The sequence below is a fragment of the Protobothrops mucrosquamatus genome, unplaced genomic scaffold (assembly GCF_001527695.2).
Source record: "Protobothrops mucrosquamatus isolate PMUCROS unplaced genomic scaffold, P.Mucros_1.0 scaffold1313, whole genome shotgun sequence".
Classification (NCBI taxonomy): Eukaryota; Metazoa; Chordata; class Lepidosauria; order Squamata; family Viperidae; genus Protobothrops; species Protobothrops mucrosquamatus.
Genome location: NW_015387514.1, coordinates 145,716 through 162,031, shown reverse-complemented (window position 1 = coordinate 162,031; position 16,316 = coordinate 145,716). Strand labels below are relative to the sequence as shown.

Below are 16,316 nucleotides of genomic sequence, written 5' to 3'. Positions count from 1 at the left end.
ATAGCTTTTCCCAGAATAAATTCTAATAATGCAGTATCTTTAACTGTCATGATGGGATAGAAGTTTGGCTCTAGTATTTAACCAGTTTGCACATTTTTGTGTTCACTTTTAGAAGTTACCAATTGTTCTTCTGGCACGGAGCTGACATTTCTATTCTATTGCTTAACTATAGTCATATCTTGATCATCTGGTTCTACTTGTCAGTTTGTAGAAGCATTTTTCTTGTAGCATTTTTTGTGTTGGAATCAGATTTTACTTACAGATTTTAAATCTCTGGTACTTTTTTCAGTCTTGGGAAAATGCATTACTTCAAAATGCCTTTGACTTCAAATTGTTAGATATTCTGACATTCTGATTAATTTGAACAAAGAACTGGGAATTCATGTTCAATGTTCTATTTAAAGCAATTCTAAGGGACATGGATCCAAAGAGAATCCTTATCTCTAGCAACCTTACCATCACTTTAAAACCCCTATTCTCAGTTTTGCAAAGCATCCTTCTATATAGCCAAAAGAACAATTGTTCTCTAGAGTTAACAGAACAATCCTGTTTTAGCAGGCATTGGTGACTGATTATTGGTTCTGTTGATGTTCAATTTAGGTGGCTGTCTTCTATTTTTACAGATATTATATGCTACCTACAATTTATAAACGGAAATAAATCCTTCTAAATAAATATACATGGAGTCAGAAAGGTGGAAGTTAACTGAATATGATGAATACAGGAAAGTGGCCAAATAAACACAAAACCAAAGCCATTTCTTCCTCAGAAGAAATAGTGAGATTGGCTGTTCTTTTTTTGGGGGGGGGGGAACTCTGGAGAGAAGCTGGAGTCACAAAAAGAAAAATAAGGGGGTGGGGTGGGAGAATAAAGGGTATCAAAGAAACTTGAGAAATGAAGTGCAGATGGAAAGGAGATGAGTTGGCAGAAAAATAGCTAAGACCAAGATTGGCTGGTCACCAGAGAGAGGGAGGGGGTATAACCGCAAATCCCATAACTTCTCAAATCCACCTCTATTCACTGCCATTGCTAAATCACCTGATCTCACTTTTCAGTTCTAAGCATAATGAAACACACAACATTATGGGAAAATGTGTGATTTTGGATATATCACTAATATAAATGAAGACGTTCTCATGGCACTTAATTTTGTTTAGCTATTTAGTATTTAAACATTACTTTTACCAGTTTCTAATAAAATAAAGAGATGCACTAAGTACCTCAGTTGATTTACATGCACAAGTAGGAAGCAGGAGGAACGGCTACCTAGAGCAGTTGGTGACACACTACACTTTTAGCCACATTTACTGCTCATCCTGCTGAATTGTACAACAAAGAGCTCAACTTTTGGCTTGTCGGTCTGCCTTGATTTTTTTTTTTAAAGAACCCAAAATTTACCAGTCTGAGAAATATATTAAAAAACTCTTGATCTCTGGAACTAATTATGACCTCAGAACTAAACAGAATTCATTTTAGGATCCTTCCATCTTACAATCGATTTTCGTTTCTGATTTGGGGCGGGGGACAACTCTGAACGCCATAAACTGTGATTAAACTGAAGAATGTTCGAAATCGCTTAGACCTAGTTCTACACCCCGATCCATCGCCTGCTGTGCCAGAAGCAAATATCAGACTGTCGCCCATACAGCCTCAAGCAGGGACCCCTTCCGCTCCTCTGTTTTTGCTTTTCCCGGCCGGGGCTTCCCAAACGATGGTAGTTGCAGTTGCGCAGTTCGGTCGCTAGGGGACTCTGCGAAGGACCGGCCTGCTGCTATTGCCGCCGCCGCCGCCGCTTTGGGCGGGTTGGAGTATCAGCTGACTCTCCTTCTCCTTTCCGAAGCTCCGCTAGCGCTGCTGCTGCTGCTCTTGCAGCTCGGTTTTCATTCCTCAGCAGAGCGGGGAGGCGAAGCAAGGCGGCTGGGCGGATATCTTTCGACTGCCTTCCTATATATATATATATATATTTTAAAACTAGTGCCTGAGCTCCAGCGTCCTAGCTGCTGCTTCGCCCGCGATGCTGCCGCATTTAGCTCTTCTGCTGCTCGTAGCCTCTTGGACAGCGGGAGCTTTGGAGGTAAGCGGCTCCCCAATGTACCTTCTCCCTGTTGCTGCGACGAGAAGGTCTTTGTTCGCCGAGAGGTTCCGGCAGCTTTAAGGCTGGGGCTTCGCCCCGAAACTCGCTGGTGAAAGCGGCCTGCTGAAGGCTCGAGAAGAAAGGGTGTGTTCCTCGATCCGCGCCTCTTCTGAGATCCCTGGTTCAGCCTGAACAATGGGAGAGAGGAGGCTGGGCGGGCTGGGAGGCGAGCGGCTTCCGAAAATGCCTCTCGCTCACTTGCGGGTAGCTTTGGGCAGCCTTTCAGCGAGCGTCCGTCGACTCTGGGGCGCTTGCGAAGGGGGGGGGAAGGAAGAAGGGAATCTTGCCTCTTTTCGGTTACTTAGGAAGCGGGCGGTCCGTAGGATGAGACAGAAAAGGGGGCGCGAGGAAGGGAGGGCGAGGCCCCTTGTTTTTGTGCCTCGCATCCATCCTTTCTGGAATGCGCCAACTTGGCATCGGTGGATTCGAGGCTTGGCTTTGCGAAGAATGAAGGGGAGGGGGGGGGAACGGGAGCAGAGATGAGTTCCACGTTTGTCGCCGGCCGCCGTTACGGCTTTTGTTGCCTTTACGCTTTCTTCTGTGTTGTCTGGGGTGGCCGATCTGGGGGCGGAAATCGGGAAGGGGGGGCAGCGTCGCCTGGATGCTGGGGCCGGGAGACCCGATTCTCGGGCCAGGCGATTGTGATCGCCCGCTCCTCACTGCTTCCCCTCGTTCCTCCTCCTCCTCACCGGGAATGCAAACAAGAGGCACTCGTTTGGGGATTGCCCCTCACTCGTGGGGGGGGGGAGGAGGAGTAAGTTCTCGGCTCAGGTGCCTGTTGGCTCGACCAACTTCAGTACTAAGGCATTAATGCGTTGCGGCTCCTGCGGAACAGCCCCCCTCCCCGCCTTTGGGCAGCGGGGCTTTGCTCCCACCAACTGCGGCCCCTCTGTCCCTCCGCGCTTCTTCGTCAGGGAGAAAAAGGGCATTATGATGGGTTCTCCCCCCCCCCCCGTAATAAGGTCGTCCAGTATTATCCTGGTGTGCGTTGCAGACTTGGGCGGCAGGACTTGGAGGAGGGTGGGGGAAGAAATCTGCCCAAATCCCACAAGGGGGTTTCCTTCGGTGTGGGGATAATGCGCTTCGTACACCTAGAGGCTTTCCTCTAAGGAGGGGAGTTTGGGGCACCAGATGAAAGGAAATGGGTTGGAGGAAAGCTTGAGAAGCGAGAAGATGGCGCCTCTGCAGTGCAGTAAGGAAACGCTGTAATGAAAGCTGCAGACCGAAGCAGCCCTCCCACCGCTAGGTGTTTTAACAACTCGGCTCTTCCTTTTCAGTCAGCTCCCCATCAGGTAGTGAATGCCTTGTGGAATGTTTTTCGGCTTCAGCATCCGGAGTAGAAAGAAAGGGATGGGTGAGAAAGAGAGGAAACGCCAGAGAAATGAGAAATCTTTCCCTGTGTAGAGGGACTGTTTTCCCACGAGTTGGCTTGGCGTTTGGTTCTGTCTCTTACACCCCCTCTCTCTCTCTCCCCCCCCCCCATCTTCCTTGTTGCTGTCATTTTGCAGAATAAGTTGTACTCAAATCATTGGGCTGAAACTGCTCCAGGTAGACTGGTTCGCTTTTCCTGGCATTGGCAAAAGATGATCTAAATATGCCACACCCTCTTTGAAAACTGTAAAAAAAAAATAATGGAGAGGCTTGGAATTTAATTTTTTGAGCCTAAAGGTTAAGGCATTTGGTGGGATGGGTATACTGTATGTTGGCCTGCAAAGTAGGTTCAAGATCTTAGCTTGCATTGAATAGTGTGAGCTGGAAATAAAATGTGGTTCTCCTTCTGACATACTGCCCCCCAATGAGCTGAAACTGACTAGCATTCCCTCCTTGCTAGTTACAGAAAATTGAGACGAGGCTCTGTGGATAAAAAAACATGTGAAATTGACCCAATCCATGATGAGTGACAGATCAAAAGTATACATAGGCCTTAAATTTATTTTCCATACTATTTTTTCCATTTTTTGCATAATACTGGTTACCATTTAAAGGAATATTGTGATAGGTAAAATGTGAATTTTTAAATTTGTGAAGGCTGATTCACTTTAATTGTTTTTTTAACTCTCAGGAGAGCAGAAGGAAGAAAAGCAATCTCCTTTACCTATTTTGCATAGTTGCTTTCAGGCTGACTTGCCTTTCCATCAGTGCATTAGGTCTTGAATTTGTTGATGCAAATGAGTTTAATTAAGTTTAATTCCTTAGTAGGTGAGTATAGGATGGCATATTGAGGTTATAATTCTATTTTATGCACACTTGTTCTAGAAATCCCAATTAAATGAATGTGACTCATTTTGAAGTCAATGCATACATTGGTGATATAAGATACTTAACTAATATTGTGTGGATGAACAATCTAAAGAACACAAAGTCTTCAAAAGAGCAACTACTAGATCAGTGATGGTGAACCTTTTAGAGACCAAGTGCCCAAAAACTGGCCCTGCCCCCGCTCCACCCCTCTGCCCAGCCCCCGCTCTGCCCCCCCACCCCGCCTGCCCACAATACTACTCACCGCCTCCAGGGCCCGCCACAGATCGCCCAGGCAACCTAGCAGCGCTATGGCGGCCACACCCTCTGTCCACGCCCTGCAGCATCAACTGCATGATGGGGTGTGAGGGCAGAGTCTTGTCTACGCTGCCTGGCTGCCATGTCCTTGGCTGCACTGTTCCGCGTGGGCCACACTCAGCGACTCTCCTTCAGGGGGGTTGCTAGAGAGGAGGGGGTCACGGGGAGGCGAGGCTGGGGCAACGGCATGTGTGCCCACAGAAAGGGCTCCGAGTGCCGCCTCTAGCACCCGTGCCATATGTTTGCCACAACCGTACTAGATGATCTGTTTGTTAAGCATTAGATTTAGTTTCACATGCCAATTATAGAATAGAAATGCTTTTCAAATTGTTTGTATTTGAGGTTTGAGTGTCTTTTCTATAGTGGTGAAATTTATTAATAGACCTAATACTTGCTGAAAAGCTTGTTCAGACCTGCCTATGAAGTCTGTAAAAGGCTAGGAATTAAATTTTTGTTCAATTTTTTAAAATTGGTGCTTTTTTATTTCATCTTGTCCAATGAATTTATGTTGACTTTCGTGATATTTCTCCCAACTCCTGTACTTCACCCCCAACAACTCTTCAAAGAAGATTAAGTCTATTTTATATGTTGTTAATAAAATTTACAGGAGTTAAGTGACAGGTGTCATACCATGGAGCAGACTTAGTCAGTTTTACATGTTGCATTAAGCCATGTGTTGGTTCACATATATTCAGTCATCATGTGGTTGATTTCTTTTTTGTTTTGTGTGGTATGTGAAGTTAGCATTTAAGTAAGGCAGGGGTAGTCAACCTTGGCTCTTTTATGACTCGTGGACTTCAACACAGCTGGCTCAGGAATTCTGGGCGTTGAAGTCCACAAGTCATAAAAGAGCCAAGGTTGACTATCCCTGATTTAAGGTATAAGGTCTGTATACTGTTTGTCCTCTCCATAGCCAAATATAGTAAAAGTTATAGTCAAAGAATACAACAGATTGGAAATGACTGGGATAGAGTTTATATACCCACTTCATGAGAAAGACATGACTGTTTAGCTGTACCTTGTAAAGGAGCATACTTGCCAGGGTACAAATACATATATAACTTTGTATGACCAACTTTTTGTAGTTTTATGAATAAGACAATTCTTTTATGAAAATGTAATTTACCTTTCAATAGATATGCATTTCTTCCTTCCTCTACCCCGTTCCCTCTTTTTCTGAGTCTTGCTGGAAATTATCAGTTAAGACACTTTGGTTTGATTTCATTATCTTTGCAATGTTTTGGCAAAGAAATTTATTTTATAAAGAAAAAAAATACAAAAATTTTAATTACAACTTTTTGTGACACTTTGATTTTTGTTAACCATTGAAATTATTCCAAGACTGGTATTGAGAAAGGAAGTTTTAGATTTTTGAAAGTAAAGACTTGAAAAATAAAAATGTGTTTACTATCTTAATCTGAGCTGTCTTTTTAGAGAATTAAGTATAGCTTTATGTATAAAAGCTTAAATAATAGTTTAGATATCCCATACCAATATATGTCAACCTATTTATGACATATATTGGTATGGGGTATATTACCTGCAGGTGATGATGAAAATTGCATTCTTTTGCTTGAAAGTACATCCTTTAAATGGTTTTGTTGTTCATACTTGACTGGTCCTGCCTATGAATTAGATTGTTTATGGACTAGACACAGGGGTTCCCAACCAGGGGTGCGAGACGATATTCCAGGGGGTGCAAAAACTTGGCTTTTCAAAATTATAGTGTATAATTTGTTGCCGCTATTTCAAACTTTTGTAAGGGATGCGAGAATATATCAGAAGCGTTCCAGGGATGCGGGATATAGAAAAGGTTGGGAACCACTGGACTAGAGCGTTTGAATTGGTATATGTTACGAAGATATTTTATGATAACAGAAGGAATTTAAATCTCCTTGCATTATGAAAATACCTTTAATTCTAGTATTACAACATGTCAGTTTTCAAACTCTAGGGTTAGCTGATATATACTTCATTTTGTGATGCATTAAACTTGTTCAATATGTGATAATACTGTATTTACTTAGAAAATGATTGGATTTTACATTAATTTTCATTTCAAGATTGCTTTTGCTAATAACGATAGCACTGAAATACTGTACTACAATGTTAAACAAAAGTGTGTGTTAAGAAATGCATCCATTCTTAAATCACTATACATGTGTATGTATCCCTTTCCTATTAGAATCAGATAGCAAATAAGTCTAAGAAAGTCTATCATTTTATTTATTTATGGTACACACTTACCAAAAGGAAAAATAGCTTTAGTGATAATTGTAAACCATGGAGTACATAAATAGGCTATGTATTAGTTGTGTAGTGAAATTCTGGACCTCCGTTTTCTCTCCTTTACTTTAGAAAAAATAGCTTCCACCATATGTATGAACTCTGAGAGATAAAATTCGTCCTATGATCATTAATTTTAAAAGGATGAAAGTTGATATTCTTATGGATTAAGTGAAAATTTTAACCTAGTAACAGCTAGCAACTACTGCTTTCAATGGAGAGATTATCAAAAAGTTTGAGCTATGATCTAGTGAATATTGGTTATAATAATGCTTAACCATCTGTGCATAAATGACCTTTTCTCACTCTCTTGAAATAAATCCATTCTTGCTCTCTTTTCTTGAGGATTTATACTGCATGAATATGACATAATATTTATATGCTTTAAGAATATGAATGACTGCTCTTTACCATTATAAATTCACAAGTGTCACTCTACTGTATGTCTTCTGCTTTTAGCGGAGCAGTTTTTCATCCCACTATATGTATTGTATGAAAAAGGGAAACTAATTCCAAATTCACCTTTCCACTAATGTAGTCATTTTCATACAGCTTCTTTTGCAAACAGAACAGTAATACCTCTCAACAATATTTCATTGTTTATTCAATTTATATGGCCACACATCTCACTCTGGGACGTACACAATTTTAATATAAATAAAAACATAGATTGTTACTAAAAGAAACTTTAAAAACAAAACATAATTAGCAGTTAATCATGAAAGGCCTTTAACATACTGGTAACCAGAAAATAGGGTCTGTCACACACTTGGCCACAGTAGTGCTGAATGACAGTTTTAGCAGAGAAGTAACCCATTATGCTACCCATTTAAAAGTCCAAATGTTGGACTTCTAAGCCACTTGTTTGTGGCTTAGCATGTTGTGTGAACCACCTGTTTGATTTATTCATTAAATGAGTTTTTCCTCTTCCTAAAAAAGTATTGAAATGGGTAAGCGCCATCTCATCCCAGTGCACATGTGTCAAGAAATACATGATGCTTCTACCTGTTGTGTCAGCATTACAAGTGAATAATGCATTAATCACTTCCTGTTTGACGTATTACAACATACTCTACATAGGATTATCCTTGAAGAGAATTGAGAAGCTTCAGATGATTCAGACTGTAGTAATATGGACAATATTGTGCTCAAGTAACACTGCTGCTCCCTCAGCTGCAGGCTTTCATCCAATTTCTGAGTTTAAGATGCTGGTTGTCACCTTTGAAGCCTTTGTTGGCATAGGGTTGGGTTTCCTGTAAACTACCTCTCCCCACTGGCTTATGTCCAGATCACCTGACCAGATAAAGTAGGCATGCTGTAGGTCCCATTGATGAAGTAGTGTCACTTGATAGGTCCTGGAAAACATGCCTTCTGTGATATGATGCCTGTCTTATGGAAGAGCCTCAGTTTAAATCATAGATGGCCCTGACACTGCCAGCCTTCCAGAACCTGAGATCAGGATGCTAATTGAACTCTAATATGGGTGCAGGTGTATCAGTTATTAGAGTAATATGGGTGCAGGTGTATCAGTTGTTAGAGAGGGCTTTTTTAGTGACCTGTATTTTCTATTTGAGAGCCAGTTTGGTTAATGGTTCAGTTAAGGCATCAGAATAGAAAGTGGGAAACTGTGTTCTAGTCACACCTTAGGCACAAAGCCAATTGGATGACCTTGGGCTAATTGTTCTCAGCCCTAAAAAGCAAACAATGCACTTCTGAAATCTTACCAAGAAAACTGCAGGAACCAGGAGTCAACACTGACTAGAAGCAGCAAAAAAAAAAAAAAAAACCAACAAAAAACCTAGCACTGTGAATTGTGATTCTCTTCTGTATTTATGTTTGCTGCCCAGAGTACCTTTGATAGATGTGTGGCCATATAAATATGTTAAAACAAATATAAGTTTAAAGTACTTCATAGGAAAACTACTTTCTGTTTTTAGCTCTGCATGTTGCAGTGCAAATTGATATGATATATTCAAAGATAATAGCTGCCTGTTCTTCCTACCAGTAATCTGCACATGTGAAGCTTACCTCCATACTAATCTTGAAATAGAGAAAGTGGTGTCTGAATGGATATGTTGCATCAGACTAACATCCATATTTGAGGACCATCTTTATGGAGCAACAGAAGCATATGAACACTGCTAAGATAACTAAAATATCACTGAGGAAGGTTAGGTTATTTAATACATGTTTCGAAATAGCTGTGCTGTCTCCCAGCATGTTTTAATATATGCCTTTTCCTAGTTAAAAATATACTAAATGTCCCTAATGATTCTTCTACTTATGTAGGTAACACAGTTATGAAACGTTTCATTTCAGAGTTGCCATGAATGCCATGTTTATGATAATTTGGGAATCCCAGAATCAAATTTTCCATTTGAAGTTTCAAACTATTGTTTAGAGTGTTTTTGCAATTCCAATTGAGAAGGTAAATACTGTACTGATAGTAATTTGTTGAATTGAATGCCACAATAACTTATGGTTAATCCTTTTTACTCAAATGGGAGAAGAAGAATAACACTGCAGGTGATTTTTTTTTAAATCAGATAAGCCTGATTATTATTTGCTTGTTTATTTTTCCTTTGCTTTGGATTATCTCCCCCCCACACGTGTGTGTGTGTGTGTGTGTGTGTGTGTGTGTGTGTGTGTGTAAAATTCATGTTCATTCCTAGGGATAATTTTTTCCCAGTATAATCTTGCTGACTTATCATAATCCTAAATGACCTGGAATATTTGAGTAAATGGTAATATTCCTTATTTTAATGATAAGTTTATCCAATATTTACTGCTTCTTGGAACTGCAGAAATCTTCCTATATCTGAGATATGTTTACACAAGACAGTTTTACACTGTCACTAGTTACATATTCTAGATTTCCTTTTCCCCAGCTAAAATGAGGTTCGTTTCCTAACATGTTTCCACTTACTGATTTTTTTTTAATTTTTAGGCTAAACTGATGATCTGATATGTAAGGAATTAATTTTGTCAATATGAAATGAATACCAACATTAAAAATTGGGCAACAGTGATTTTTTTTCACTTTGTTTAAAGACTATATAAGTGTTTAGGGTTTTTTAAATGCCCTAAAACGTTGGAAATAAATATTAAAAGAAATTTTAATATTTAGGAGTTATAAGCTTGAATTGAATTATAAACTCTTTCATTCCAGTTGACTCTGATTTTATGGTTAATCGAACTCCCGGGGATTAAATTGGCAGCTTGATTTTGCATGTGTCTGGATGTGAGACCTGAAGTAATTGAAATGGCAGACAATTAAATGAAGTATAAAACCTACAAATATGGCCTCTCATATATAAGTGAGGTCTAGTTTCTTGATGGGTCTGTATTCCATATGCTAGGCCCTGGTTTGCCATTAATGCTTAAAACTTCAAAATAGTTTTTTAGAACTGTGTGAGTGCTTCTGTGAGTTCTACAGATAGACCAGTCTAAGAAATATGATATTAGTCAGGACTATTTTTATTGTTTCAATGGGTGCAGAGTGTGGTGACACAGGCAGTTGTTGGGGCCCCTAAGGTGGCCCATGTTACACTACTGCTCTGCGAGCTAGTTTGCTTCTAGGTACAATTCAGGGTGTTGGTTATTACCTTTAAAGCCTTGCATGGCATAGGTCAAGGTTACTTTGAGGAACAGTTTCACCTTACTGGGATTGGCCTTTTCCATCTGCATTGGCAGAGGAGATATGCTGCTAGTCAAGGAATTGCGGTTGGTGGGGTCCAAGGGAAAAGCTTCTCTACCATGGTGCCTGCCCTTTGGAACCTCTTACCCCTTGATATGAGATTGGCTCCCACCCTTCTGACCTTCCAAAAGGGCCAAAAGATATGGCTTTGGCAGATGGCTTGGGGTTTCAACTGGGGAGAATCACACTGGAGGTGATGAATTAAGAGAAAATCCCACCTCCCTCCTCCGCTTATCCTGCTCTCTCTCTCTCTCCATCAGTTAAATATAATTATATTTTTCATTGTAATTTCCATTTTTGTTTTAGAAATATTTATCTTTTTGATGTAGTGCTTTTAATGCTTTAAGCTACTTAGAGTTGCTTTGAAACAAAATGGGTGGCAAATACATTTAATAAATAAAATAAATAAATTGCAACAGGTCTTGCAATTCTGAACATGTTTTCCCCCTCCCTCACTTTATTTTTCTGGGAACTAGGGAGAACTTGTCTGTGTCATTACCTCCTAGGTAAACCAGACCCCAAAAAAAACCCAACTAGATGAGCTAATTCCACTTTATTGTCAGGCTACATTAACAGAATCTTATAAGTCTGAAAGTACAAACATCTCACTGTCACTTTGAACTGCTTGGTCCCTTTCTAAGTTTGCTTCTCTGACTGTTAAGCCATTGGGGGCTCCTGCTTCTCTTTCCTGATTGTTTCCTAGGCAGCATCTATTCCCCTCTTTCCCCAAGAAAGTTCCAGACAGTCTGAGGCATTTTTTCAAATTATTTTCTTGGCTTGGGTTCAAGACCTGCTTATCTGACTATTGTCTTAGTAGCAACTCTTCCTCATGCCTCTCAAGGTCATCTCCTATTCCCTCTGCAAATTCTCATTGAGAAAGACTTGACTAGAAAATCTATAGCTCAATGAAGTCCTATCAAATATATATTCCCTTACTAGTGAAGAAGAATCTCTTTGTGAATTGTACCATATCATATTCTGTTAACTGTAAGACTCTGCTCTAACCATGATAGTTGAAAAGTGTAACATTCAGATCAATTGTGTGGATGGGTTTCTTCATGAAAAGCAGAATCTTTTTTCTTCAAAGTGTACTCCCATACTCCCAGTTATAGACTTACTTTATGAATGGTGTTAATGTGGATTTATTCTGACCTGCTAATGACCCCTCTAGTCAACACCTTCCTTCTGAAGCTCGGATATGTTCTTAAGAAAAGTATACAATGGGAATTGGATAGTTGTTTATGGAAAGTATGGCTTGCTGAAGGAGTCCTGGGGAACAATCCAACTCATATCCTTTACTAAAACAAATATTGGTTTATTGGAATAATTGATTGCCCAATTCAGGCATTTTGAAGGCTATGAACCAATGACACCAAACCTTGTTTCTAGAAACTAGCAGCCCTGAAATAACATATTTGGTTTCCACACTGATACCCTCAAGGACTATTGCTCATCTGGGTTACACAGAATATTTCCTTACATAATCACTTACATAATAATTAAACTGACATGAAATTGTCTTGATTCATTAAAACAGACATGTCAAATTTGCAATGTCACGTGACATTGCGCAACGTATCAGAGCTTTTTCCCCATTGCCGGCAATGGGATGGGCGCGGTTTCCTGGTGATGCATCCAACCCGTGGGCTGACAGTTTGACACCTCTGCATTAAAAGATCTCGTCTACAGAAATGTTTATATTGGTTTGTCTAGTGTCTGCTGCTCATTTTCTGAGCTTTCTTATGTTGCCACTGGCTCAGGTACTAGCTTTTACACAAAGCAGAATTATGGTAGAACTGAACCTGTGACTTTTGACTGCAGATGTAGGATATTTTTACAGAATTCAAAATAACAAAATAAATGGAGGAATCAAAAAGAGTGAAAGGTAAATTAAGATTGACAAATCATGGTAGAACACAGTGTGTGATTTAAAAAAAACTTGGTAAGGTGTTCACCACTACAGAGATAGCTGACTGAGGTCAATGTGGGACAAGATGTACTTTCTGAGGAATGTGGAATAACTACTTAAAAATGCAGTAACTTTACTCCAAAGACTAGAAAGCCAAAAGAGAAAATGCCTTGCAAAATTTAAATTGTTTTATAAGGAAATGTGATACAGAAAACACTATTTGTAGTCTGATTTTTTTTCCTATTCCTAGAAATTTTATCTTATAATTTCCTTAATACCCAACATCTTTTGTCACCTTGCATGCTGAAGTAATGATCAGTATTGTTTTTAGCTGAACTCACTCAATTGGTATACACTGGAATTACTCTGATGGTAAGATTTTGGCACAATCAAAATCTGTTTCCTCTGTTAAAACCAGAATTGTTTTACTGGATCTTGATTCAAGAATATAATTTTGCATTTAATTGAACATTTTATTTAATGAATGTTAGTAGGCAGACTTGTTCAGCAGTTCTTTTCTACAAAAGAAAAGAGGTTTGGGGCATGTGTTATAAAGTATCTATTTTTCAGCAAATTAGTAAAAATGTTTCGTGTTTATTACAAAATTATTTTAGCTGAAGATACACAGAGAAGTTATATAAATAGAACAGAGAAATTATGAAAGTGAAGTAATTGCATTAGCCAAGGAAGTCTTCAATTATCATCTGTGTGCAAGAACAGTCTTAAATTGTTAACATAACAAGCCCACATGGTCTGGTGCTCACACATTATCCTATAAACTGTTTATCCCCTGTAAGCCATTTATTTGTCTCCCCACCTTCTTTCTGTGTCAAAGCTGCTGAATCCAAACACTGCCTAAGATTGTTGAATGGCTGCTGCTCCCTGTGACATTTGTATCATGTATATTCCATATTAAGAACTGGATTTGATGTCCACAAAATTTGGTGTATGATGTTCCTTATCTCCCAGTCAGTGGAGATTCTCAGTCATCCAGGTCATGATTGTCCTGAAGGTGCTTTTTCAAGAGGTAACTGGGCTTTCTTGTTTTTCTTTGAAGATGTTTCGCTTCTCATCCAAGAAACTTCTTCAGCTCTATCTCCCAGTCATAGCTAGGACGAGAAGTATGTTAAAGTTTCACACATTTTTTCCTTCCTGTTGGCTCTTCTATTTTTCTATGGCTTAGGATCATTACAGAAACAGCATCTGTATTACATCTGGTTTTAAATCTGGGTATAATTGATTCCTCTTACTGTACATTATGGAAAAACACTGGAAAATAAGGCAAAGTAGATCCTTCAAGATAGAAAGTAAGATCTTGTACAACATACAATATAATAGCATGGATGAAGCACCTCTTTTTATTTTATTACAGTGCTTGTTTTCTTTTTCAGGCTAGCATAGCTGCTTTAGATGCTACTTTCAACTGTACATGTGTGTGTGTGTAACCAAACAAAATGACCACATTAACAGCCAGGTAAGGTGGGTGTACATGCATGTGTAAGTAGAACTAGCTACGAGCAACTTCTAAAGCAGCTGCACAAGCCTGAGAAAAGACAGTACTACTTTAATGAGTTGAAAAGTAGTGGTTTATAAACTTTTCACAGTATTTGTATAATCCTAGTCGAAAAAGCAATGCTTTAGTACAATTAATAGTAAAGGAGAAGTGGGGCGGATATGGAAATGATAAATAGAAACATACAGAATATTTGTTTCTCCTCACCAATACAGAACTATGTAGGAGTGTAATCCAGAACTCATTTTTTTATTCCAGTTCAGCCCCCATGAAGTGGACTTGATCAGGCTTGGAATTCTTTCTATTTCTTCTTTGTACAAACTCTTATGTTGTGTTCAGCTATGCGTCAAAGTTGGTTGATATTTCAGAAGGCTTGAGCTAGCAAGCTGGAGGGCAGATAGGTGGGCTCCAAACCTTCTGCAAGTGCTACTGACCTTCTATAACAAATCTGTGCCAAAGTATTAAAGGGATAGTATCAAGATCACATGAAGTGTTAATAACACTTTATAAAGCCTTGGTAAAACCACACTTGGAATACTGCATCCAGTTTTGGTCACCACAATGTAAAAAAAAATGTTGAGACTCTAGAAAGAGTACAGAGATAAGCAACAAAGATGATTAGGGGACTGGAGGTTAAAACATATAAAGAATGGTTGCTGAAATTGGGTATGTCTAGTTTAATGAAGAGAAGGACTAGGGCAGGGGTAGGCAACCTTGGTTCTTTTATGACTCGTGGACTTCTACTCCCAGAATTCCTGAGACAGCATGGCTGGCTCAGGAATTCTGGGAGTTGAAGTCCACGAGTCATAAAAGAGCCAAGGTTGCCCACCCCTGGACTAGGGGGTGACATGATAGCAGTGTTACAATATCTCAGGAGTTGCCACAAAGAAGAGGGAGTCAAGCTATTCTCCAAAGCACCTGAAGTCAGAACAAGAAGCAATGGATGGAAACTAATCAAAGAGAGAAGCAACCTAGAACTAAGGAGAAATTTCCTAACAGCTAGAATAATTAATCAGTGGAACAACCTGCCTCAAGAAGTTTTGAATGCTCCAACACTGGAAGTTTTTAAGAAGAGACTAGACAACCATTTGTCCGAAGTGGTATAGGGTTTCCTGCCTGAGCAGGGGGTTGGACTAAAAGGCCTCTAAGGTCCTTCCAACTCTATTGTTCTGTTATTATCTTTGCTTTCAGAGAATCCTATGAGAAAATAGTTCACAAGCTAATGATGATCAGCATATTTAAATGTGTCAGCATTTGACTCTATCTAGTTTTTGTCTTCTTTCTAGATAGCTTACAAGTGAATATCTGCTGTATAGATTGTGCTTCTCATATTGCTTTGTTAAAAGTGATTAGAATAGTGATTGGCTTAATTGCCATTTCTCCAAGGTATGATTGCCAAAATTGGAATGTCCACTAAGTGTGCATACATATGTGCATCTTCCCCTCTTGGAATAGATGGATATTATTGTAAATGCCCAGCATGACCAATAAATTGTTGTTTGCTCCCCTAATCTTATTTCAGTCTCCACTCGTAGTATGGTATCAGGTATCCATTTTCTTCTTGAATAGTGTTGAGTATCTATGAGGGAACATTTCCAGATACTTCAAGTTTCAGATATCTTAACTGGCAGCGTAGTTTGGCATGTGGATCACTTTTTAGTTGACACTGGTTTCTGATTTTAAGATAGTACGAAGAAAAACAAAATTTGTCCAATGAAAAAAATAGTATGATGTGTTATTACAAAAATGTAATAATGATTTGCAGTATCTCTCAGGTCCTTTTGGCTAGCCAAGAAATGACGGTTTTCTTCAAGCGTAGGCTTCATTCAAACACATATATTGTATCTAATTATTTCTTTATGAACACAGAAACATAAAAAGGTAGTGCAGCATTGCTTGCCATTTAAAAATCTGCTGTTTTTCATTTTGTTAATGCCATAATTTCAAAATAATTTGAAAGATGATAGCTTTGCTCACTGAATATAGGAAAATTTGTCCTGTTTTTATATCTGGGATGCATAAAGTCTATACTCTTTAGATACATAAATTGTTTAGCCCAGATTTGCAATGTGTGAACAAATTACTTGATTAAACTTACAAATATATTGTTAATACAATAAAATATCCTCCACTGGAAATAAAAAGAATATTGCAAGTGGAGGCATATGCATAGTTGTTTTTATTACAGTATATAGTAATGCCTCTAAGAAACCATCTGCTT

At 39.2% G+C, this 16,316-nt stretch overlaps 1 protein-coding gene across 2 annotated transcripts in view; it reads left to right on the top strand.

The window, feature by feature from the left end:
* Positions 1–1,957: 1,957 nt before the first annotated feature.
* APP (amyloid beta precursor protein) overlaps positions 1,958–16,316 on the top strand; it is a 103,181-nt gene continuing 88,822 nt past the window's right edge. For both annotated transcript variants that reach the window (XM_015821364.1, XM_015821363.1), the window contains exon 1: positions 1,958–2,074. In XM_015821364.1, coding sequence (XP_015676850.1) covers positions 2,015–2,074 — 60 coding nt within the window. In that variant the 5' untranslated portion in view covers positions 1,958–2,014. The remainder of the gene's footprint in view (positions 2,075–16,316) is intronic.